The sequence below is a fragment of the Dermochelys coriacea genome, chromosome 6, assembly GCF_009764565.3.
Source record: "Dermochelys coriacea isolate rDerCor1 chromosome 6, rDerCor1.pri.v4, whole genome shotgun sequence".
Lineage (NCBI taxonomy): Eukaryota > Metazoa > Chordata > Testudines > Dermochelyidae > Dermochelys > Dermochelys coriacea.
The window spans coordinates 21,601,829-21,628,251 of record NC_050073.1 but is presented as its reverse complement, the minus strand read 5'-3'; the positions used below and the strand labels follow the sequence as shown (position 1 = coordinate 21,628,251).

At 47.9% G+C, this 26,423-nt stretch overlaps 1 protein-coding gene across 2 annotated transcripts in view; it reads right to left on the bottom strand.

Annotated features, from left to right (window-relative positions):
- The window catches only part of CD81 (CD81 molecule), an 86,976-nt gene that overhangs the window by 14,476 nt on the left and 46,077 nt on the right, over positions 1-26,423 (bottom strand). For both annotated transcript variants that reach the window (XM_038404882.2, XM_038404881.2), the window contains exon 3: positions 2,792-2,889. In XM_038404882.2, the coding sequence (XP_038260810.1) occupies positions 2,792-2,857 (66 nt within the window). In that variant the 5' untranslated portion in view covers positions 2,858-2,889. The remainder of the gene's footprint in view (positions 1-2,791; positions 2,890-26,423) is intronic.

The following is a 26,423-nucleotide window of genomic DNA, read 5'->3' as shown; positions in this document are numbered from 1 at the left end:
TTCCATTTCAGAGGCTCCTGTTAATCTTTGAAGGTCACATTACTGCAAAACCAGGAGTGCTTTATTTCTTAAAGTCCAAAAAGCTATCCAGCATCCCTCGAAGCAAATGGTGCATATGGTGTACGCATTTAGTACCAACACCTCCTCTTTGTGTTATTCTCTTCCTGAGTCTCCATTCAAATAGTCATTTCCTTATGCATCTTCCTACGCTCCCCAAAGTGACATCCGTGGAGATGGCAGCAGCACAGAACTTTCAAGGTGTGCTAGGGGACGAAAACCTTCCTCCTACCATCCACATAGTGAGAATAGTGTCTGTGGCATTAGAACATATTCTCAATAGATCACTTCCGTGGTTCCTAGTCTTTAGCGCTTCTATCTCCAGTCTGGTTTTTGTGGACAATTTAAATGCCATGGACTGCCTTGTATTACTCCTTTGTGATGAATATTTCCCCATGAACACCCATTATCCTCTGCCACATGGGGAGTGAGGTCACAGAGGGGAAATAAATACCTGGTGGGTTAAAACACTTTGCCTTGAAAGCTCCATGCCTCAATGCACAGTAGCATCAGTTTCCTCATGTAACCACAGCTTATCAAGTGTCATTCAAAAGGTGCTCCAGCTTCCCTTGGCAAGCAAAAGTGGGAGGGAGGGATGCAGTCAAACACTGCTAATCTCAGCCATAGCAGTCAGTTTCACTATGAGGTCTCACATAGATTCTATCATCTGCCCATTAAATCTCCTTCCAGACTTCAAAGGGAGGCAGGGTATTCAATTACTGTAGTTTCTTGGTTTTACAAGAACTTGCTGACAGAATATTACCAAGGTCCTCAGGATCTCATGCAGATAACCCCTGCCATATTTGCCAGTCAGTTCCTCTCACCTTCGACTGTTATTAGTAATTATATCTAGCTCTTAGATAGCACTTTTCATCAGGAGAGCTCAAAATGTTCTAGAAAGGAGATCAGGATCATTATCACCCTTTTATAGATGGGAAACTGAGGGACGGGGAACAGAAATGACTTGTTCATCAGGCTGGTGGCAGAAAACCTGAGTTCTGTTCCTGGCTCTGAGTCCCGGTGCGGTGCTCAATCCCCTAACTGGAGAGTGCTGTGAAACATTTTCCCTTGGAAAGCCAAATAGACTGGAGTCTAGTCTAAGATTACAACCCAGCCTAGGACTAATTTTAAACAAATAAACTCCCCCACAAGTAGAGGCTTTTGGGGTGCTGTGTTTTCTTTCAGGACATACACAAAGAGATGGCAGCAGGAAGCTGGCTCATAAGGATAGATTTCTTTCCCAGAATACACAGGATGTACCATTGCAATGTGTCTTAATTCCAGGCAGCCCATGAACACACTTGAGTGCTGGAACTTCTCCAGCCAGAGTCCTTTACAGCACTGGGATTCAATGTGAACATGAACTTTCACCGAAAGCTCAGACCGAAACTTGCAAGAGTCAAAGAAAGTTCAGAAATTGATCGTTCCCTCATTCACTTCCTATTTTTCAAATTTTTATGGCTCTGTAGTTCTGGATTCTGAAAGTACCAAAATGTCACAAGAATGAGCTGGAAATATCATGGAATAGTCTATTCTGAAAACTCAGGAAGCTGGACATATGATTAATCCAAACGTACTTCTCACTCTGAACACTAAGGCTGGCGAAGATTCCCTCTCTTTACCAGCATCACAATCATCTCCATTCTCCAATGGTTTAGTTTACCGGACGTCCATTATTCAGGTTCCCCTGTTGATAGATATATACTGGACCTTATAAACTGAGGAACTGGCAACTGTTTACCACATATCTAAAGCACCTAGCCCAGTTTTAGGTGCTGAGTGTCCCTTCTGGAATGCCATGATTAATAAACACGTAGAGATACGGTGGAGGTCAAGGTGAATGGGGACAACAGCATTGTGTGGGCTTGGTGTTTGTGCAAATGTTAATAGAACAGAACCTGCCCAGTGTCCTGAACTGTTGGAGCACACTGATAATACTTTCTTGCTTGAATAACAAAATGTCCCAGCATTTACCATGAAGGCCTCCCTGTGGTACGGTAGGAAGCTTAAGCCAAGCACCTACTCTGGGCCACAGCACAGTCAGTTAACCCTTAAAGAACTGGGTTATCCACCTGAGGCAGAAACTGATTTCCAGGGTTTGGGCAGTTTGTAGAGGACACTAGGTAAGAAAGAAGGGGGTGGGGGGGGGGGCGCTGTGTCTCTGTCACTGCTTATAGGCCCTGTGTCCAGAGTGGGACAAATAAATACAGAGTACCAACTGGCCTCATTCCCCAGTGACTGCTGGAATCAATCTCAGTGTGCCCTGCTTCCTACACCCTCCCATTCTACTGGTGGCTCCTGCCCCCCATCCTAAGGCCAGGAATCAGCAAGAGGCTGGTGACGTTCACTAGCAGCACAAACTTTCTGAGCAAGGGAGACTGCTCCTCTCCTGACACGCACAGGGAATCTCACGTCCAAAAGAGCAGGGGGTGGTAGAGAAAAAGCGATACCTAGGGAGACTATACTCATCCTCCAAGAACACTGAAGCTATTTATACCTTTAGTCAGTGTCTGAAAGATTAGTTCCCATCATCATCATCGACTATTAAAGATGGGAGAGAACTAGTCTTATCCAGTAGCCAATGCAACATTCTTCCCCTACGTGCTGCTCTCCAGTACTCCATTCAGTCCAGATTTAAACAACTCCCACTACTTCCTGCACACAAAATTTGGCTAGGTGACTGTTAAAAGATCTGCCTGATACCATGTAGTGTTCAAGCATTTGTCTCTCTTACCGTTCCCAGAAGGCACTGGGACTCCTGGATAGCACCGTAGCATCCCAGGAACCCCACAAACATCATCACTGCACCAACAGCAATCAGGATGTAGATCCCTGCAAAAGGGGAGAGACACAGGTAAGGCAAACATGTTACTGAAGAATCTTCACCAGAAACATTCTAGCATTTAACTAGACATTAGCGCTCTGAAAAGCTAATTACAAAGTTTGGATAACTATGGCCCAGGAGAAGCATAGCAGGAGGTGCTGCAAGCCCAGATTGTGCTATATGAGCAATGACTGTAGAGAAGGTACTATGGCTGGCTCCATTCACTCTTACAAATACTTTACTTTAAAAAAAACCCCAAAAAACAACAAAACAATAAAAAACCCACCCCTCACTAAAATTCAACAGACATAATAAAAATATAGTAGAAGATAAATGTAAGCAACTGCTAGTACGGTTGAGTTCCAATGTCTGCTTCAAGCCATTCCTAATACCCATCCTTTACAAAAATAAGAAGTTGCATATTATTGCCTCAGACAGATCTCTTTTTCAGATGAAAATGCCCATAGCCGATCTCTCAGTTTGAGCCAATGTCTGCTTGATCATTGGCGTATGAAAATGAAGTGCATGTGAACAAACACCTCAGAATCTGGAAGTGCCTGAAGTTAGTAATTTCAAACTGGTCTTATTTAAAAAAAAAAAAAATCTAAGAGATCGAAGAAGCCCGTGATCTCTGTAAGCACCTCAAGCCAACTCAGTCTTTATTGAAAATAAAAGAAATAAATAAATTCAAAGTCAGTGAAACCAAAGGCAAAACAGGCAAACAAAATCAATCAAGCAAACAAATAGTTACTCCTCCAAATAACTAAGGCAATACTGAGGTTGGGAAGTCGAGCACTCAAAAGTCAGAAGACCCTAAAAGTGAAGGTAGCTTCCACAATGTAGTGGTTTAGATTCCTTTTATCCTTGTAAACCTTAAAATGTATTGTTTGGTTTTAAGAGGGGGTTTTTCAGAAGTGCACATCATTGGCTTAACTCTGTTCCTACTAAAAAGAGTACCACTGATTTCAATGGGAGCAACATTAGGTCAGTGTGGAGCACTTTGGAAAAATCCAACCCTCTCTGCAGTATTTATTTATTTCACTTTTTTTGAGAACAAAAAAGGTGGACATCCCAAGCTCTAGGCACCCTAAGACGTTACTTAAACAAATCAGCAGCAACTATGCAATATAGAGCAGTAACTAAACTATGCTTCAGTAAGACACATGGTGCAGCCACCAGCATAGGTTTGTTAAGAACAAGTCATGCCAAACCAACCTAATTTCTTTCTTTGACAGGGTTACTGGCCTAGTGGATAGGGGGAAGCAGTACACATGATGCAGCTTTATTTTAGTAATGCTTTTGAGATAGTCCCACAGGACATTGTTGTCTGCATGAAATTACTATAAAGGTGAATGCACAACTGGTTGAAAATCCTACTCAAAGAGCAGTTATCAATGGTTCACTGGGAGGACATACCTAGTGAGGACTCTCAGAGGTCTGTCCTGGTCTGGTACTATTAAATATTTTAATTAATTACTTAGATAATGGAGTGGAGAGTTTGCTTATAAAATCTGCTGATTACACCAATCTGGGAGGGCTTGCAAGCACTTTGGAGGACATTATTAGAATTAAAACAACCTTGACAAAGAGAATTGGTCTGAAATCAACAAGATGAAATTAAATAAAGACGTATGCAAAATACTTCACTTAGGAAAGAAAAAAAATCAAATGCACAGCTAGAAAATGGAGAATAACTGTCTAGGTGGTAGTATTGCTGAAAAGGATATGGGGGTTACAGTGGGTCACAAACTGAATGAATCAACAGTGTAATGCAGTTGCAAAAAAGGCTTATATTCTGGGGTATATTAACAGGAGTGTCATATGTAAGACACAGGAGACAATTGTCCTGCTTTATTCAGTGCTGGTGAGGCCTCAGCTGGAGCACTGTGTCCAGTTCTGGGTGTCACGCTTTACGAAAGATTTGGACAAATTGGAGAGAGAGTTCAGAGGAGAGCAACGAAAATGATAAAAAGTTTAGGAAACCTGACCAATGAGAAAAGGTTAACAAAACAGGGCATGTTTAGTCTTGGGAGGTGGGGGGGGAGGGAAGGAGAAGAGACTACGACTGAAGGGGGACCTGATAACAGTCTTCAAACATGTCAAGGGCTGTTATGATGAGGATGATGATTAATATTCTCTGTGTCCACTGAAGGCAGGACAAGTAATCTGCTTCATCAGCAGTAAGGGAGATTTAGGTTAGGAATTAGGAAAAAGCTTTCTAACGATAAGGATAGTTAAATACTGGAATATATTACTGAGGTAGGCTATGGAATCCCTGTCACTGGAGGTTTAAGAACAGGTCAGACAAACACCTGTCAAGGATGGTCTAGGTATACTTGGTCCTGCCTCATCACAGGGGATATGGACTAGATCAGTGGTTCTCCAACTTATTTGATTGAGACCCTCCCCCCTCCAGTTTGTGTCTGTAGTAGTTTACACACACAGCCAGCAGCCACTGCTCTCCAGCTGGCCAGCTCTAAAAGTAGAGTGGTGGCTGCTGGCCAGGTGCCCAGCTCTGAAGGCAGCCCTGCCCGCTAGTAGCAGCGCTGAGTACGGGTGGCAATATCACACCATCCTTAATTCTCCACTGCTGCTGGTGACGATACTGCCTTGAGAGCTGGGTGCCTGACCAGCAGCTGCTGCTCTCCGGCCACCCAGCTCTGAATGTGCGCAGTACATTTCCCTTCCCATCCCCCCAAATACAATCCACACACCGCAGTTTGAGAACCTCTGGACAAGATGACCTCTTGGGACCTGGTGCAGTCTTACATTTCTATCATTCTATGGCAGAGATAATACTGTGGGAGCAGCCTGAGTGTTTGGACTCACCTAACTTTAGGAGTGTTTAATGTCTCATGGTTAATGCTGCAATTATGCAACAGATGTTGTTGCTATGTACAACCACCAGCAACTGGAGGAAACCAGCTGCAAGGGAAACAAAGACAACAAGCGTTGCACTGAGGCAGTCTGGCGCAGAAGGAAGTTCCACTCCATGAAACCCAGTGGGATTTGCAGTCAGTGACACTGACTTCCTCTTGCCCATTACTGGCAAATGGGCTGGTAATGGTAATTGAAAGACAAAGTTATTAATTGTGGGAGGAAGCCAACTTTCTTTCTGCACTCTCCCCAGCCGCAACCTCTGAGCGTCAAGTATTCTGGTTACCATCCGAATCCACAGTGCTCAGGGAACCCTTCTATGGTGTCAGCTTTGTAGTTCTTGGAGGATGCGGCTTTTAAGTTCTTTGATGTATTTATATAGCACCTAGCACAATGGGATCCTGGTCCATGACCGGGGCTCTTAGATGCTACTGCAATAGAAAAACACTCTTTTGGTATCCCCTCCATCCTCTTTCCTCCATACCAGAGTACCCCTGCATCCATCCACTCTCAGGCTGGTTGGAGCGGTCACGCAGCTCCCATTGCGAACTACTCCATTCCCCCACAACCAGGAAAACTTAGTGTGTTGTCGCTGAAGCGCTTCAAGGACCTGCCAACCCTGGTGACAGTCTGCTTTACACTCTAACACAGGGACACACAGAAAAACTAGGTGGTCACAGAGACTTGTCAACTGGACCAGGAGTCAGGAAGGGGCAAGAGCAACTCCTGGTGGCAATGAAGCTCGTGGCAATTATAAACCGTGGAAGATTTGGGGCCACAGGAATGTGCCAATAGTTAGAATTTTGTGAGCCTGAGAGTTTGTTCCAATTCAGACATCAGCTCAGCTGCCACAGGTCAAGTGGTGAATGATTGTTGCAAAGGGAGTAACAGACAGAGGGGATTGCTAGTTCTAGGAAAGAGCCATGGCAGATTGGTAGGAGGCCAATGAGATGGGGAAGTAGTGTTTTGGTGTGTGCATGGGGAGGAGGGCAGAGAGGGGCAAGAGATGATGGGAAGGCATTAACACGATCTTGTCAGATGAAGATTGGCAGGAGGCCAGCATACAACTCCACACAGACACAGATTGATGACAGACTACCATCAAATTAAGAGAAGAGAGCCATCATGACAAATGGATATGAGATAAAGTTACACACGGCAGACTGTAACTACCTGTGACAAAATGGAGGGTTCTGGACTCCCCCTCATCTCTTTGCATGTGCTATGACAACTCAAGTATTATTGAGCTGGACTAATCAAAAGGGACAGAGGGAAGGTTTTTAAAGACAGCCAAGCTGACTGGAGAAATTCCTTTCTGTAATGGATCAAACCCTGTCTTGCTGCCCTCGGAGTCAAAACGTCAATTGGAAAAAAAAACAAAAACGAAAAAAAAACCCCGAGCTTGTAGACTTTGTGGAAAAAGTAACGAAGATGGGAGAGCACCTTGTGCTGTAGGGGATGTTAGAGGCCAGAACACCATGCATTTGTGGAGACACACTCCGCTAAATCCTTATATTGAGAGAATTGGAAATAAAGGTGGATTAGAGGAGGAAGACGTGCCAATGAGGGGAGAAGGAAGGGAAGAGGGTAACTCCCCCATTAACAAAAATCCTAGCAAGTGTTGTGGGCGTGTTGGGAGGGAATAAAAGGGTCGGGGGGGGAGAGGCAGAGGTTTGTATTTAGTCAAGGCAGCTTGTATTCAGGACTAGAACAAAGTACTTTTTTTGACTAATAGATTTGTTTTTGTCAAAAGAATGCAATTTTTGGTGCTCGGCAACTTTTTACAAGTTTGTGTTGAATTCAATGCATCGTTTTGGCTGAGGGGAAAACCCCACTTTTAAAAGCCAACATGCTGCATTTTGACACATTTCCTCCAGAAATGGCGTTTCAAAATTTGGCCAATTTTAAAAAAATAAGGGTGAAACACACCCGAACGTGGTCAAATCAAAACATGGGGGGGAGGGGGAGAAAAAAATGCTTAAAAATTTGGCTTTGAGTTGTCAAATATTTTAGCCAGTTTGAAATTATGTTTTTCAGGATTTTTGTTTGACAAACTGTTTGGCTTGAAGCAAACTGGATTCCTCCCTCCACCTGCCACATGTTTCAGAATCAGTTCTGTCCCCAAACAAACAAAAGTCCATTAAACTTGCTCAGCTCTGTTCTGGACAGAATGCAGATGCAAAGCCAGGAGGAGAGTTCTCCCATTTTCAGTGGGAACAGGAGGGAGACTTTTTTTTTTTTTTTTTGCACTCATGGAGATTTAAGGACTGGCCAGGCCAAACTCCTGGGTCTCTGCCAGAAGAAGCTGGTTGTGTTGCTGCTTCTCTAGTACTCTCAGTCCTGCCCTGAAGTATGGGCAGACAGACAGCCAGCAGGGAGAGAACCCCTGCTTTCCCTTCCACTCTCCCTAATGAGCTGTCTGTAGGTAATGAAGTTGCCACAAGTGTAGGAGCTTCCCTTTAGCATGCAGATTATTTTCTTGAATGAAAAGGACAATCTGAGCAGGATACCAGAGTCTGCCTATAATGTACTCTAGGCCCAGTCCCTGAAAAAAGAAATACTTGAACTGGATTCTAGCCCACTGGAAATGGCTCTGGAATCGGATGCAGTCCCACTTCCAAGCTCTGTATCAATTCATGGTAGGGGAGAAAATTCAGGCGCCGGAGAAGATGGATTTTCAATACAACAGACCCCATGTCCTACTTGGAGTTTCCTAACTGAAGTCCAGAGGATGGAAATTGTTCCTCAGGGGAAGTGAGGGTGGATAGCCTTGCGGGGAAAGCACTGGGATGGCTGGACTGCACTCGGAAAGCGACACAAAGACTGAAAGGCTTTTGGGACTCAAGCCAGTTTCTTTCTAAGACACAAACAAATGGCCTTTATGAGAGCCAAAGCAATGGAAGCTACTGGAAGCCAACAGAGTGGGATGCTTCTCTAGAGTTTATTTAAACCAAACAAAAAAAAATCATCAGACAATACTCTCTTGTACACTGGAGACACCATAGTGACCAAATTAGCAGTTTTCCTGAGGGAAAGGCAGTGCCAAAAGTTCAAGAATCAAGCTACTGAGTCACTTGGGGGGAAGGGGGGCATATTTTCCTCAAGCCCAATCTGAAGCTCTGAAGCCCCTTCAAAGTGGCCGGGGAAGAAAGGGTGGCCCTCTCTCCAAACCAGGAGCTATGCAGTCAAGATAATTCCCTTTGCATTGTGCTCTGCAGCCTGACCTGGAATGAGCAGCCTTTCCCAAGGAAAGGGCTGACACACTAACAGTGTACCTATCCTGGCAGAGAATAGAGATAAAGTGGACACACTTAACCCTGGCCTCTCGGAGAGTGAAACACATGTACATTTTAAGCAGCACACTTCAAAATCAGGCAAAACACCCTTGTTCTACCAGGGAACTCCCATTACTTTCAGGTCCCCTTCCCATATTTATTCTAGTCTTCCCATTCAGATATGGCAGAGACTGGGTTCTCATGTTTTGTCTTGCTGGTTTCAGGTTGTGAATGTTTCATAACAGGGTTTGTATCCTATTGGAAGTTGTATAAAGCCCCACACACCTTTATAGCATTATACAGTACTGCAATACCAATAGTTACCGTTCCGTGTAAGCTACCTTTAGATAATGGTTTTGCCTGCTTTTCACATTTAACTTATCAGTTTGGGTTCTGACTTTTCCATGATTAAAAATTAAGGACCCTTTCTTTAATTTAAAAAAAAAAGTTTCTGATTAGAGATGTTTAGAACAAACAGAACCCCAGTGCCCAGAGCATTTTTTCCAACTAAAGAATATAACCCTGTGAGAAGCCAGAGCTGCATGAATAACAATAGCCAGTAAATAGCTCATTGTTGTTTGCAATTTCAACCGATTCCCTACCCTCCGCTTCTAGGCATTATTCTGGCCATTGCTAGCAGTAGCGTTGGATCCTAGGGCATGGTTCTCAGACAATATAGCAATTAGGACAGGGCAAAGAACCTAGACTGATTAGGATACCAGCAGGATTTCCTCTCTGAAAGGAGGTTGGAGGGAGGGGGGGAGGTTGGGTGGGGAGAGATCACAGAACAGAATGGGAACCCAAACCAGCATTATCCATATAATGGTTTGTTTGCACCACTTAGGGAATCAAAGCCACACAGATCTAGTTTCTCTTTTCAGCTGCAGAAATGATACTGAGAAATTCAGAATCTACTCTCTAGGCAAGCAAAGAGTATAGAATCAAAACCTGGGCCTGATGCAGAGGTGAAAGTAAGCTGGTACGCCCCGATACGGCGTACTGGCAAGAGCCGGTGCACCGTACTAGGTCAGCTCGGCTTCCCCAGGGGGCAATTTAAAGGGCCTGGGGTTCCCAGCAGTGGCTGGAGCCCCAGATCCTTTAAATTGCCTCCAGAGCCCTGCTGCTGGAACCCTTGGGTAGCGGCTGCAGGGCTCCGATGGCTATTTAAAGAGCCCGAGGCTCCCCTGCTTCTACTGTCCCGGTCCTTTAAATAGCTGCCAGAGCCCCGCCGCTTCCACAGGGCTCAGATGGCTATTTAAAGGGCCAGGGCAGTAGAAGAGGGGAGCCCCGGGCCCTTTAAATAGCTCCCGGAGCCCTGGGCTGCTGCTGCTACCCCGGGGGAGGCACTCACCTTACAGGGTGGGCTGGGGCTGGCTCTGACCCCCTCAACCCCACCCCTTCCACCCTAGCCCCGCCCCTTCCGGGGACCAGAGCAGGCCCCAGCGTACCGGTAAGTCACTCGACTTACTTTCACCCCTGGCCTGATGTGACTCTCCCGGACCGAGTTCCTGTAAGATTCCTGGGGCAGATGTGGCGAGACATACCCAGGTATCTGAAGAATGTCTGAGAGGAAGTCATTCCAGATGTTGTTCTGGACAAGTTATCTCCCTTTCCTCCCCCACCAGTGCTGGGTGTTGTAGAGGCACAGAAAGCTGTACCTCTTGCTCTCAGTGCAGTCTCTGCTAGATTCAGCTTTGCGATACACTCATGTCAGAGGGAAGAGATCTGCGTCTCCCCAGGAGAGGCAGGATGACAGGCATGACTCTCTTCTCATGTTTGAACACGGGACTCCTCTAACCTTACATGAGGGGATAACACAAAACACATAGTCTTCCCTTTTCTATGCCCCCACCATCTGGTGAGGATTTTCAGATGCTTGCAAAGGCGTCTTCAGGCAAACAGCTGCACGATGTGAGACACACGACACACAGTGCTTGGTGCGTGCAGGGAACAAGCTAGTTTCAAGCCACAGAGACCACCCAAGGTTGCAAGCATGTGAAAAAGCAGAGGCAGAACAGACTGGATAAGGCTCTGGAAATTGGTAATGGAATAGGAGCCCTTCACTCTCGACAGTGCTATATTCAAGAAAGAATTTGGGGGGAGGGTGTGTGCATGTGTGTCAGTCTAGCTTCTACTACGCCCTTATGAGAAAGCACAGCATATCTACAATGAAGCTGGGAGTGTAATTTCTAGCCCTGGTAGACTCATGCCAGCTCTGATCTAGAAGTTAGAGCACTGAAAACAGAAGCGTAGCTGTGGCAGCGCGAGTAGATAGCTGCTTGGGTAAATACCTTAGGTCTCGCACAGTGTTACACTCTGGGCTGCAAACCTGTCCCCCTGCTCACACTGCTGCAACTAGACTTCTATATTTAGTGCACGAGCTTGAGTGGAGCTAGCATGGGTATGTCTCCTCAAGATGGAAGTTACACCTCCTGCTCCAGCGTAAATGTACCTTAAAAGGTTGTCTCGCCAGCTCAGATATGAGGCATGATACTAGTTGTTTGAGGACACCCACGCCAGTGCTTGGTCTATGGTTAAACAGACAACTCCGGTCTGCTGGGCTGTCAGTCAATCCAGCATCTTTTGTCTGCACTAAGCTCACTTTAAAAATAAAAAACAAAACAAAACAAAAACAAGCATCACTTTTTAAAGTGGCCTTAATGAAGCACAGAGGAATGGGGCCAATGCATTCCTCATGCACCCAGAGATCCTAGAACTCAAGGACCCTCCTTCCCCCCACCCAATAGCTCAGTCTTGCTCACACAAGCAAGCGCTACAATGTGCAACATACGATGCAGCTCCAGGCATGGGGCTCTCTCTGTCAATGTCCTCTGCTCCCCTCCCCCACTCCCCCTTTTGATTCTCTCTCTCAGCAGCTTTAACTTGTTTAGCTAATGGAATACAGTCTCTTCCACCCAGGTTGCCATGGCAATGTTTCCAAAAAAACCCAGCACCAAGGCATTCTTCACAGGAAGCCTGGGACACAGTCCAAGTCCTGTCTGCCTGAGTGCTCGCCCCCTCCCCTTGGGATGCCCTTTAAAAAGAGGACAAGAACAGAGGCATGCCAGCATGGGAATTCCTGGCCAGGGCCCACATTTATTTACTCCCAAAGGAAAAAGGGAGTTCTAACCAGTCCTCACTCCTTCCTCAGGATCAGCTCCCAGGGACCATTTGTCCAAGTCTTTTAGACATCTGCAATACCCTGAGACGGTGGATGGTGGTGCACATCCTGCCTTGGCCGCTGCCACAGGATTGCCTAGACTAGGGAGACCCGTTTCGGGAAAGAGGCCAGGGAGGAGTCGTCTCTACTTGTGGAGTGTTGTATAAGTATTGTGGAGGAGCTGCACAACCAAGAGGTGCTGGGGTGAAGGCACTCCCCCATGTACAGAGGGAGGAAGAGAGCCCCATAGCACTGGGCTAGGAGGAGTTTTGTTTGGAAAAGCAAGAGGGCAACAGCAGTGTTTCCTTTAAAGCTTTGGGGAAGGCAGGAGAGGGAGTAGGAACTCTCTTCATACACAAGGGAGGGGGAGCAGTACCAGTTTAGACAGAGGAAAAGACAGGGAGGGAGAGTCTCCATGTTATTTTTGTTGAGCTTCCCAGTGGAATTAGCCAAGCCAGCCTCCAGGTTATTTATGATTCATGTTCCTCCATGGTGGCGGCGGCTGGTTTGCCACGCCCAGTTCTTTTTTTTTTTTGCACTGGTGGTGATGGAATTGGATAGAAAAGTCCATGTCTGGCCCCTCCTCCCTCTCTTTTCCCTTTCCTGAGAGCAGAACTGCTGCTGAGGGGTCACTAATGACTTCCAGATGCAGCAGCAGCCCAAGACCATGAGCAAAGCCCCAGGAACACTCCCAGGGATCCGGCTTCAGAGGATGTGCAGGGAGAGATCAAAACAGAGCATACAGCGGGTTTGTGGGGAGGGATGAAGGGAGTGGGATGCAAGTTATCCACCTTCCTCATGAAAGGAAGAACAAAGTACCCACCCCAATCACTTCCCGAGCTCCCAACATGACAGATTCCACACTCAGATTTTTTCCATCCTGCCTCTTGGGGAGTGCAGGAAATGGAGGAGGGTTTAAGCTTATACCGTGAAGTGCATGCGTAACAAAGAGGAGCCAGGAACATGGCCTGCAGCAGCAGGACTAATGCGCTGGCTGTACACCTCTATAATCAGCACAGATCATCATCCGAGCTGCACAGATAGGAGATCCAGTCTGAAAACACTCATTGGACCATTCTCTGCTGGCCAGAACTGCAAAGCAGGTGGGTGTTGGTACATATTCTGAGGCTGTCCCCATTGTGGAGGATGCCCAGACCCAGTCTGGAGGCTTAGCTGTGCCTGAATACACAGCAGGTTCTGAAATAAACAAACCAACAGCTTAAAAACAATGGGAACTTTACATTAAGCAGCTGGCAGCCTCACAAAGTAGAAAGGACACAAATGACCCGTGCAGCATCCCCAAGAGCAGACACAACTGGTGAGAAAGGATCAGAGAAAAATAAAAGTGGTTTGAGAGGAATTAATGCAGGGCTGCTCTTAAACAAAATAGATAAAAGAGCTGTTTAGGACTCCTCACTTTTGGAGAGCCTCGGTTACCTGTGCCTCCAATTTGAGGGCCTGAATTACTGCAGCTGTGAAGGGGATTCTAAAAGCAGCTACTAGTCTGATTGTACCTCCCCTACCGCCCTTCCGGCAGCGGGATGAGGGGGGGGGAGCGGGGAGACACTCCCAGCAGGATTCCATGCTCCTTCCTCCCTTAGCAGTTGGAGCACTGAATGCCTGGTTCATCTTCAGACTGCCTGTGTAGTTATGCCATCCCTGAGAAAAAAGCCCTAACTTCCTTCCCACCCATCCCCTTTTCCTGAAGTGACCAGCAGCTGTACAAATGCAAAAATAAAACATAAGAATGGCCACAATGGGTCAGACCAATGGTCCATCTAGCCCAGTATTACATCTTCTGACAGGGTCAGATACTTCTCGCTGTCAGAGGTTTCGGGGCACCCGGAGCATGGGATGGTGTCCCTGATCATCTTGGCTAGTAGCCACTGATGGACCTATGCTCCAGGAAGTCATCTAATTCTTTCCTGAACCCAGATACACCCCCGGCAATGAGTTTCACAGGTTTACTGTATGTTGTGTGAAGAAATTCTTCCTTGTATTTGTTTTAAACCTGCTGCCTATTAATTTCAGCAGGTGACACCTGGTTCTTGTATTATGTGAAGGGGTAAATAACACTCCCTATTCATTTTCTCCATTCTATTCACAGTTTAATAGGTCTTCATCATAGCCCCACTTAGTAACCTCTTTTCTAAGATGAGCAGTCCCAGTCTTTTTAACTTCTCCTCATATGGAAGCTGTTCCATACCCCTCATTTTTGTTGCCCTTCTCCATACCTTTTCTAATTCAAATATATATATTTTTTGAGATGGGGCAACCAGAACTGCATGCAGTATTCAAGGGGTGGTCATACTATGGATTCATATTGTGGAGTTATATTTTCTCTTATTATCTATCCCTTTCCTAACGGTTCCTAACATTCTGTTCTCTTTTTTGACTGCCACTGCATATTGAGTGAATGTTTTCAGAGACCTATCCCTGATGACTCCAAGATCTCTTTCTTGACTGGTAACTGTTAATTTAGACTCCATCATTTTATATGTATAGTTGGGATTATGTTTTCTGAGTTGTATTACTTTGCAATTATCAACATTGAATTTCATCTACCATTTTGGTGCCCAGTCACCGAGTTTAGTAAGATCCCTTTGTGACTCTTCAGTGTCAGCTTTGGACTTAACTCTCGAGTAATTTTGCATCATGTGCAGGTTCTGCCACCTTGCAGTTCACCCCCTTTTTCAGATAATTTATCAATACATTGAACAGCACAAGTCCCAGTTCACAGTGGGATCCCCAAGGACATTTACCTCTCTCCACTTTGAAAACTGACCATTTATTCCTACCCTTTAACCAGTTACTGATCCATGAAAGGACCTTCCCTCTTATATCATGACTGCTTACTTTCCTTGAGAGCGTTTGATGAGAGACCTTGTCAAAGGGTTTTTGAAAGTCCAAGTATACTATATCCACTGGAACACTGTTGTCCGCATATTTGTTGACTCTCTCAAAGATGTCTAATAGATTAGGGAGGCACGATTTCCCCTAACAAGAGCTGTGTCTCTCTTCCCCAATATATCTGTTCTTTACTATAGTTTCAACCAATTTGCCCAGAATTGAAGTCAGGCTTACCAGCCTGTAATTGCCATGGTTGACTCTGCAGCCTTATTTAAAAGGCTGTCTGCCAACAGGTTTCCTTTTATAGATTCATAGATTCATAGATACTAAGGTCAGAAGGGACCATTCTGATCATCTAGTCCGACCTCCTGCACAGCACAGGCCACAGAATCTCACCCACCCACTCCTACAAAAAACCTCACCTATGTCTGAGCTATTGAAGTCCTTAAATCATGGTTTAAAGACTTCAAGGAGCAGAGGAGCCTCCCTCAAGTCACCCATTCCCCATGCTACAGGGGAAGGTGAAAAACCTCCAGGGCCTCTCCAATCTGCCTTGGAGGAAAATTCCTTCCCAACCCCAAATATTGCAATCAGCTAAACCCTGAGCATATGGGCAAGATTCACCAGCCAGATACTACAGAAAATTCTTTCCTGGGTAACTCAGATCCCATCCATCTAATATCCCATCTCAGGGGATTAGTCCTATTTACCCTGAATATTTAAAGATCAATTACTTACCAAAATCCCATTATCCCATCATACCATCTCCTCCATAAACTTATTGAGTAGAATCTTAAAACCAGATAGATCTTTTGCCCCCACTGCTTCCCTTGGAAGGCTATTCCAAAACTTCACTCCTCTGATGGTTAGAAACCTTCGTCTGATTTCAAGTCTAAACTTCCTGGTGGACAGTTTATACCCATTTGTTCTTGTGTCCACATTGATGCTGAGCTGAAATAATTCCTCTCCCTCTCCTGTATTTATCCCTCTGATATATTTATAGAGAGCAATCATATCTCCCCTCAACCTTCTTTTAGTTAGGCTAAACAAGCCAAGCTCCTTAAGTCTCCTTTCATAAGACAAGTTTTCCATTCCTCGGATCATCCTAGTAGCCCTTCTCTGTACCTGCTCCAGTTTGAATTCATCCTTTTTAAACATGGGAGACTAGAACTGCACACAGTATTCCAGGTGAGGTCTCACCAGTGCCTTGTATAATGGTACTAAAACCTCCTTATCCTCATATAGTTAACATAAATGTAAATATATGCATAATATACTTTGGTTTAAAATGGGATGTACTGTGCTCTTTATATCCAAAAGTGCTGTGTTTTTTTCTGATTATTTTGTTTAGTAAATTATTTTTGTTTTTTAAAAATTTTAAAAATGATTAAAAACTCATAAAATTATGAAGCACTGAGCTCGACTTCATAGTTAACAGCCTGAATCTGAGATGTGTTCTGTGTGCATGACTCCATATTTCTAGCCCTGACCAGATTCAGCCAGATGAGTAATCAGAGAAATAGCTTGTCAGGATTCCCGATTCCTCTTCTACAAGAATGAGAAGTACAGAGAGACTATAATACAAAGTCTTGACACTCAGGAGTTTGAGCTGCTTGATTTGGTCTGCCTGTCCCTCCTATACTACCGGAAATATCCCTATAGGCCTTCAGGCTGTAGCACTACTTCTATTAATACTTTATGCTGACACTCAGGAGATACAAGTTGGCCTGGGGAGTGTTAATTGGATACATATCTAAGAGTCTAGGTTGCAAGTCTGAATCTAGCCCAGGTCAGTCTTCACAGAGGTATGTAGTGGCCAATGTGAAATTACTTCTGTGGTTTCTGATCAGTATGCCCTGTGTTCATTAGCATCCTTACTGTGAGATTGTACAGAAAAGCCAAGGACTGAACTGGTGAGGGAGGAAACATGCCCAGCTGCTTAACAGGGCAAACTTTAGGCTAACTTTTTCAAAAGGTGACTACTGATTTCTGGGTGCCCAACTTGACACACCTTAAAAGGAGCCTGATTTTTCAGGCCCTTTTAAGGTGTCGAGTTGGGCACTCAAAAAAAATCAAGTGTCACTTTTGAAAATGGCAGTCATCATCTTCAACAAAATTCCAGAAGGTTGTTCTGGAACAAAATCAGAGTACTGCAATATCTTGAAAGTTGCTGGTGTATGAGAAACCCATGGAAGGATTAATCTGGAAAAGCAGCTTTCATTGATGCTAGAACCTGTGTCAGGCCCCTGAGAAATAATCAGCCAATGAGACTCTGTTCTGATGATGTAATATGTCTAATATGTGGTTTCAGCGGATGCTCTGTCACTTTATAAACTTGGAACGTCTTGGTATGGAGTTCTATGGAAGGTAGTGGAAATTTCTCTCCGCCCTTTGAAGTCTATGTAAACTCTTCTGAAGTTCAGTTATTTTATTTCGTTGCCTCTAGACTCTTACTGCAAACGGTGCAATTATGTGATCACATCACCACAAAAGTGTGATCTTGTGAGGACACTTCTTTGGTTCTGAAGACAGTCTTTGAAACTTGCAGATTGATGGACAGCAAAACGCCCCTACATGAAACTAGAGCCACAATGGTGATTGTAATCACCCAAGTTTGTCCTTAAAGTGTTGTGTCTCTGGGCTGGTGTAGAAAGCCTTTAAGTGATGCCGGTAACAGGGGCTTGGTTCCGCTTTCTTTTTGACCTGGTGTTTTAGGGTTCAGTCACGAAAGAGAAAAAGCACATACTTTGACTGCCTAGCAATAAGTATGTGTTATTCTTAGCAATACTTGGCCGGAAGCCGTATTATATTCTGAAAAGGGTTTCTAAGCAGTATGACTAGAGGGGTGTGTGCAATTTGCCTAGGCATATCTAGTACATCTCATGCCAGACAGTCTCGCATGGTATTTTACAGGGAGAGCATCCTTAGATTCACATACTGAGGAACCCCAGCCTAACACAGCAACAGTCTAGAGCAAGGGTCTCAAACACGCGGCCCGTGGGGTTATTTTCTGCGGCCCGCCAGCTGCCTGCGGCCCCCGCAGCATTTACCTAGAGCAGCTCCGGCCCAGCCCGGCGTGCACCAGGGGCAGGGTGGGGCGGGGCAAGGTAGGCTCCCCACCTGCCTGTCCTGCCCCCACACCACTCCAGGAAGCAGCTGGGACCTGGGGGGGAGGGGCGGAAAGAGGGGTGTGCACGCACAGGTGTCTGTGTAGTGCCCTGGCCGCGCCTTCAGGTACCTCCCCCAAAGCTCTCATTGGCCATGGTTCCCTGTTCCCAGCCAATGAGAGCTGCAGGGGGCAGTGCCTGGAGGTGCAGCCAGGGCAACACACAGACCCCGCCCCCCCCCTCAGGTTCCGGCCGCTTCCTGGAGTGGCACGGGGGCAGGACAGGCAGGTGGGGAGCCTGCCCCGCCCCTGGAGCTTGCCTCCCAAACCCTCCTGCACCCCAATCCCCTGCCCTGAGCCCTCTGCCACACCCCACCTGCACCCTGACCCCCTGCCCTGAGCCCCCTGCACCCCTCGGGGTAGGGAGGGGGTAGAGTTGGGGTGGGGATTTCGGGGAAGGGGTTGGAATAGGGGCAGGGTCTCATAGAAGGGGTGGAGCTAGGGCAGCAGGTCAGTGGTGCAGCCCTCAGGCCAATGTACTAGTCCTCATGTGGCCTTTGTGGTCATTTGAGTTTGGAGACCCCTGGTCTAGAGTATACTGGCCAATGGGGTGAGGGAAGAACACCACAATTTTCATGCCAGAAAATTTTATCCTTTTCACTAGCCCAGCCCCCAGTGAAGAATTCATCAGAGCACAGGCAGGGTGTTATTCGATCACTTGCTATTAACAGGTGCATACAGATTTCCTATTTAGGATCTGCTGAGTTAGTGTGTTTCAGGAGCCATATGACTGCAGCATTCAATGGCAGTCTGATGAGAAACAGAAAAAATAAACCCAGGAGGAGGTGATGCAGTGCGCTCCCTGTTTTTCACGTGAAGGATAAAATGGCAAATACTGCGGGTCGTAGACAAGCACTGTAAAAGCAACATTACTAACTACCCCTTCAGAAGTCTGAAAGTGAGAAAATTAAAAACCACGAGGGAGAGGGTGGTACAGTAAGCCAAAAGCTTGGAGTCGAGCTAAAATCCAAATCTTAGCTTTCCTTCATCCTGCCAAAGCAGGGACAGGATGTCTGTGCCTCAGACACAGATGTTTGCATCCAATCAGCAGGACTAAAACATAGAGTGTTGCTGGGATCTGGGACTCCCTGCTGTCAGTGCTCTTTCAGCAGAACCAGCACGCCACTGGTAACGGATTAGTAATGTGAGGCTAGATAAGTTGCTATCATTCTTATGCCATCCACCTCTCCCATCCCAGCCCCTACCTTGGAATATCCCGCACCCAAACATGTGCTGACAGCATGCCTAAAGTTACTGTGCTCAGCTGCTAAATGTCTCAGCCAGCTCCACCGATGCAACCTACGGCCAAGACTGCTCCTGTGGGAATCACAGGGCAAGCAGGACGTCAGCACCCAGCAAACGGCCACAATGGAGGTCTTTCCTTTTACACTGTGAGCTGCCTCTCCCCAGACTAGGGAGAAGGTCAGGCAAGCCTGTAGTCAAAGTGTTTGGACTGTCTCACAGGTAGGAAGTATCAAAACAAATATGTAGGTGCTCAATACACATTTCCTATTAGAATTTAAGAGGTTAAGGAGCAATATGGCACCCTTCCTAACCCTGTTTTCCAGGGGAAATGGCAATCAAAGATGACAAATGGCCAAATTCTACCCTCCGCTTCATCGGTACAATCCCCATTGACTATCTACAATAGGGCTGCTCGCATGGGACCTAGAGCAGAATCTGAACCAGAGGGTTGAGAAGGAAAATTAGCAGCTCCTCCCCTCCTCTCAAAATGCTTGGGATGATTGGAGTAAGGAGATATATTGGGGAAAGTGCTGATTGGGAGAAAGAGAGAAACACAGGGAGGAGAGGTATCAGACAGACAACAGAATGAAACTTAGTGAGGTTATACAGCTAGCCTTTCCAGAAATGCTTCCACTTTACTGGAAGAAGGCGACAAAAGAGAGTGTCCTATGGCACCTTATAGACTAACAGACGTATTGGAGCATAAGCTTTCGTGGGTGAATACCCACTTCGTCAGATGCATGTAGTGGAAATTTCCAGAGGCAGGTATAAATATGCAAGCAAGAATCAGGCTAGGAATAACAAGGTTAGTTCAATCAGGGCGGATGAGGCCCTCTTCTAGCAGTTGAGGTGTGCACACCAAGGGAGGAGAAACTGCTTTTGTAGCTGGCTAGCCATTCACAGTCTTTGTTTAATCCTGAGCTGATGGTGTCAAATTTGCAAATGAACTGAAGCTCAGCAGTTTCTCTTTGAAGTCTGGTCCTGAAGTTTTTTTTGCTGCAGGATGGCTACCTTTAAATCTGCTATTGTGTGTCCAGAGAGGTTGAACTATTCTCCTACAGGTTTTTGTATATTGCCATTCCTAAGATCTGATGTGTCCATTTATCCTTTTATGTAGGAACTGTCCAGTTTGGCCGATGTACATAGCAGACAGGCATTGCTGGCACATGATGGCGTATATTACATTGGTGGACATGCAGGTGAATGAACCGGTGAAGGTGTGACTGATCTGGTTAGTATTCACCCATGAAAGCTTATGCTCCAATACATCTGTTAGTCTATTAAGGGGCCACAGGACTCTCTGCCGCTTTTATAGATCCAGACTAACACAGCTACCCCTCTGATAAAAGAGAGAGTGACTCTTTACATTAAAAACAAAACATTATCTGCCAAGATCCCGATAGCCTCTTACAAGCTAGCCAACAGTGCAGGAGAGCCAACTCTAGCAGTGCCGCAGCCAGCCCAGCCCGACGCAGCACGTGGGAATAGCAAGCAGCCCATGCCAAATGCCATCGGTGTCTCAGCCCATCCACAGCACTTAACCAGAGCAAAGCCCCTAAGGGGTCACCAAACATCTAGTTCCCTCCTCCCGCCCTCTGAAGGTGTACTGGATGCTTGAGGTAGCTCAGTCTCCCACAGCAGCACAACCGCTGGCCTGCCTTCTGCTTCCTTGAGTTTTCCCCACAGCCCACACAAGCTATTCCTCTCCTGAAGGCGGGACTCATCCTCTGTACTTCGAGCCTCTTGCCTCTACCCCCACAAGTCTGCCAAAAGATGGCTAAAGGCTCACAGCCTCTGCGGACTGCTCTTCTCCAGAAACAAGCCCCTCGCTTTCCCTTCCCCTGCAAACTCCTAGCAGCTTCGCTTCACACACTGCAGCATCCCATTCCCTGGTGGGCTTGGAAGAGGAGAGGAAATGTGTGCGCCTTGGCAGCCAGGGTCACAAGATTACAACCTGGGAGCCCAACCCTACAAACCCTTCCTCCTGCGAGTAGTCCCATTGCCCTCAGTGGAACTACTGGTACAGCATACAATGAAATATTTGCAGGATAGGGCTTCTAGCTTTACTCAGCTGGATTAAGTCAGGCAAGTAGGACAGAGCTCCCATTAATCTCATTTGGGACTAAACAACAATGAGCCCTTTGTCAGCTAACCCCTCAAGAGCCCCAGCAGCAGTCTAGTGTGCCTCTGGTCCTATCCCTGCACTGCTGCCTCTCTAAAGTTTAGAAGAGGGAGCGTTGGAGCAGCAGCAGCTGGAACATGCAGTCACTCTAGTACTTACAGCGTATGCAACTTGGGACACGTTAACACCATTACACATAGGCCCTGGAACTAGGGGTGCAGCTGAACTCCCTGGCTTGAAGTGTTTTCCATCATATACATGGTTTAAAGTTTAGTTCAGCACCCCCACTACACAAATTGTTCCAGCACCCCTGCCACTACATTACCATTCACAGTCTCTAGGCCAAAGTGAAGAGATGAAAGTGTCTCTCAACAAAGTTCTTTATCCAGAAGCATTGGTAACTAGCTTGGTCACACTTTGAATTAAGGGTTAATAGATATTTTAATCAATGGTTAATCCATTGTTAGAGAGTCTGACAGGTAAACAGGTTACTTCTAAAAACTATGCATCTCTACTAGGGCTGTTGATTAATCACAGCTAACACACAATTAACAAAAAATTAATCATGATTTAAAAAAATTAGTCATGATTAATCAATTTTAATCGCACTGTTAAACAATAGAATGCCAATTGAAATTTATTAAATATTTTGGATGTTATTCTACATTTTCAAATATTTTGATTTCAAAATATTTACAAACACAGAATACAGTGCTCTTTATATTATTTTTATTACAAATATTTGCACTGTAAAAATGATAAAATAGTTTTTCAATTAACCTCATACAAGTACTGTAGCGTGATCTCTATCATGAAAGTGCAACTTACAAATGTAGATGATTTGTTTGTGACATAACTGCACTCTAAACAAACCAATGTAAAACTTTAGCGCCTACAGGTCCACTCAGTCCTACTTGTTCAACCAATCACTCAGACAAACAAGTTTGTTTACTTTCACAGGAGATAATGGTGCCCGCTTATTATTTACAATGTCACCTGAAAGTGAGAACAGGTGTTCACGTGACACTTTTGTAGCCAGCATTGCAAGTGTTTACATGCCAGATATGCTAAACATCCACATGCCCCTTCATGCTTTGGCCACCATTCCAGAGGACATGCTTCCATCACAATGATGCTCGTTAAAAAAAGTTTTATATACACACACACACACAAATATACACACACACACACACACACACACACACACATTTATATACTGTGACAAAGCTCTGTCCTTGCCTCCGTGGGTCCCGCGTTTCCTGCCAGATTTCGCTAACCTCGGAGGCTCACTGTGACCCTCCATGTAATCCTTCTTTCTCTAGAGACAAGGGTCACAGTCTACTGAGCCATTTTCATCATAAGCCAGCGAGGGACGTGAGGAGAAGTTATCCTTCCTTGCACAGTCTCTCTTGTCTCCCAGTCTCAGTGATTAATCAGCGGCAAAGGGGGGTGTGTGTGTGGGGGGGGGGCTCCAGCCCAGAGACTCTAATAGTATCAGCTATGGTAGCTGACCTTTTAGAAACATGACATGTACAATTCCCTGGGCTACTTTCCCCACAGCAGCCCTCACTTCCTCAAGCTCCACTTCACCCTTACCTCAGGGCCTCCTTTCTTGTGTCTGATATGGTGTGTACTACTCAGTCTCTCCAACAGCGCAACTTCCTCCCACAGCTCCTGACATACACCCCCACCTGACTAACTGGGAGGCTTTTAACTAGTTTCATCCAGCCCCTGATTGGCTTCACGTGTCCCAATCAACCTAGCCTTCTCCCTGCCTTCTGGAAAGTTCTTAATTGGCCCCAGGTGTCTTAATTGACCTGGAGCAGCTGCCATTTCACTTATCCTGGTCTTATTGGGATTTGTTTAGCCTGGAGCGAATCTCTCTCTCCCACGACTCTTCCATAGCCTTCTAGCTTGGAGGGAGGTGGGAAGCTGCTATTCCTGCTGCTAGGCCCTAAGCTCTCCTTGCTGCTCCAGCTGCTCCCCTGGCTGGGCCAGACACCCCCCGTTCTCTGCTACCTGATTGCTGGACCCCCCCACTCTCGGCTGCTGCTACTGCTGCAACTGCAGCCCCGGGGGGGGGGCTGCTAGCCGACTCCCCAGAGAGGAGAAATGAGGGACCCCAGCCACTGCTGTTGTGGATACCACCACCACCACTTGAGAGGGGTCCTTTCTGCCTGCCTGGACCATCACCTGGAGTTCCTGGAGCTGCTGCTGCGGAGTCTGCTGCCTGGAGCTGCTGATGCCCGAGGAGGAGAAGAGGACCATCTACCAGTTGAGGAGCAGCTGGAGACTTTGCAAACCACCGTGGAGGGGGCCCTAAGACTGAGTAACTTTCAAACTGTGCTCTTGTGGTGGGGGTTTTGACTGTGTTTCCAGGGACACAGGGGGTGTGGCGTGAAGCTGCCCCCCAATCCATCTGTGTGTCCCCCCCAACCCCCACCACTACTACCACCACCGCTGCCCCCTCCACCACCCCCACTGGCTGTATACCATCTGCCTCAGCTCCTGCCTCGGGACTCAGCTGCTTCCTTGGCTTGCCACACCCTCTTTTCACCCTTTGGACCAGAAGCAGCCTAAACAGACATTGTGCAAGCGCACGTGGGTGCATGTGCCCCCCCCCCCGGACTGCCCACCCCGAGCTTTGCCCTTGCAACCTGCCCATTTGCTACTTGCGGCTTTGCCCCCCCCCTTTTGCCCCAGCCCCTGCTTACTACCTTCAGTTTGTTTGCCTGCCCCGCCCATTTCCTCCTGCAGCCTTTGTTTGTTTGCCCTGCCCCAGCCTCTGAGGCTAGCCCCTTGGTTTCCCTGCCCTACCTCCAGCCTGCTTAGCCCCTTGCTCCGTGTGCCCATGTCCCCTCCCATGCGCTTGCGCAATTCCCCATTTTAGTTTGAACCCTCTTCACTGCACCCCCAATGTTGTTGTATCCCCCCCTCCTCCAGTGCACCAAGAGGAGCCAGAATTCCACCCTGTGTCGGTGACTGACCCAACCCCCGATTGCCCCCCGTCCAGCCCACCCCTTTTGGCGCCCTCCTCCCCTGCCTGCAGCCTAGCGGGGAGGAGTGGTCGACCTGCTTCCCCTTTCCCCTCCTCCTTCTGGTGTCTCTCCTTCCCTCCCTGCTCATGATGGAGGGGGATGAGATGGGTGGGGCTCCTCCAGCAGCCCCAGCTACTACTCCCCCACCTGCCCCTCTGTCACCCCCCCAAGCCTCTACCTCTGCCGCCGAACTATCTGCCATCGCCCCCGCTGGGGCACCAGCAGCGACAAGCACCGGGGTGACCTCCACTGCTGCCACGTCTCACCCCCTCAGATTTGGGGGGAGTCCCCCCAGCCAGCAGGAAGGGCCAGAGGAAGAAGAGGGGGAAAGGCCCCACTAAGAAGACCAGGCCCTCCATGGCAGGGGCTGCCCCCAATGCCCCGGCCCCATCTCCACCTGGGGCGCCCCTCCCTGCTGTTCCCTCCACCAGCTCTGCGGGTGTCCCTCCCCCGACGCCCAGAGCATACGCCCAGGTGGCGGCATCCCCCTCGCCTGCCGCTACGTCATTTCTCCAGCCCACCGCCTCCACTACCATCTATAGCGGCCGGGGCCCCTTTCCCACCATGACCAGGAAGCACGGCGTCCGTTGCCTCCTGGTGCCCGCCTCACCCCACGTGGAGACCTATGTGCGGGCGTTGGCGAGGATGGTGTGGGCCCACGGCCATTTTGGTGGCCTCCAAAATGTATGGCAAGGTCGTCTTCTTCTTAACATTGGAGGCTGCCGCCCAGGAGGCGGTGGAGAAGGGCCTGGCGGTGGGGGGCGTGTTCGTCCCCTTAGAGCCGCTAGAGGACCTGGGCGTGCGCCTGGTCCTGACCTCCGTCCCTCCCTTTCTCCCCAATGCCGCCCTGTTACCCGCCCTTTCTACCTTGGGAAAGCCCATCTCTGTCATCAGCCTCTCCCGTTGGGCTGCAAAGACCCCGCCCTCCGTCACATCCTCTCGTTCCGCCGGCAAGTGCAGCTTCAACTGCCGCCGGCGGCACGCGACGGAGAGGCGCTGGAGGGGTCCTTCCTAGTCCCCTACCAGGGGACCCATTACAGGGTGCATTATTCCACGGGGGAGGCCCGGTGCTACCTCTGCCGGGCGATGGGGCTCTGCCGGAGGGACTGCCCCCTGGCCCGGGAAGGAGGGGCATCCAGGACCCCCGAGCCCCAGCAGGGCACTGGCCCCGTCATCGCCGACGCCCCTGGCTGCCCGGCGCCTGAAACCGCCCCTCCTCCTTCCCAGTCCACCATTGCTCCCGCTCGGGCCCAAGGGGCACCTCCCCCACTACGCCCAGACGAGCGGGAGAACCCCGCCCCCACTGTTTGCAATCTGGCGGGGCCTGTGGAGGAGGGTGCGGCAGGGACACCGCCAAGCATGGGAGAGGGCCTGCCCCAAGGTGAATCTTCCCTCCCTTGTGCTGCCCCACCGTTACCCCCTCGAGTCCCTGAGCCATCGCCTCTGCCCCCTGACACAACCCCTACTAGCCAGCCCCCGGATGATGCCATGGAGGGCTGGGCCCTAGTCCAGGGGAAGCGGGGCAAGCGGAAGGCTCGAGCTCCGCTCCTCCCATCTGACGCGGAGGCCCCCCGGAAGAGGGGCACCGATGCCGAGCCTTCCGCTCTACCCACGGGTGTGTTCCATCCACCAGAGCCGGCTGGGGAAGACGTGGCAGCACTGGAAGGCGGTATCTCCCCTCCACGGGAGTCCCTCCCCTCCAAGACCCCCGAGGCACCATCTGAAACTCCAGTGTGCCCCGAAGTAACCATCGCGTCAGGTGCCGGCGGGGAGAATCCCGGGGTAGCAGAAAACAATTTCCCTTCTATA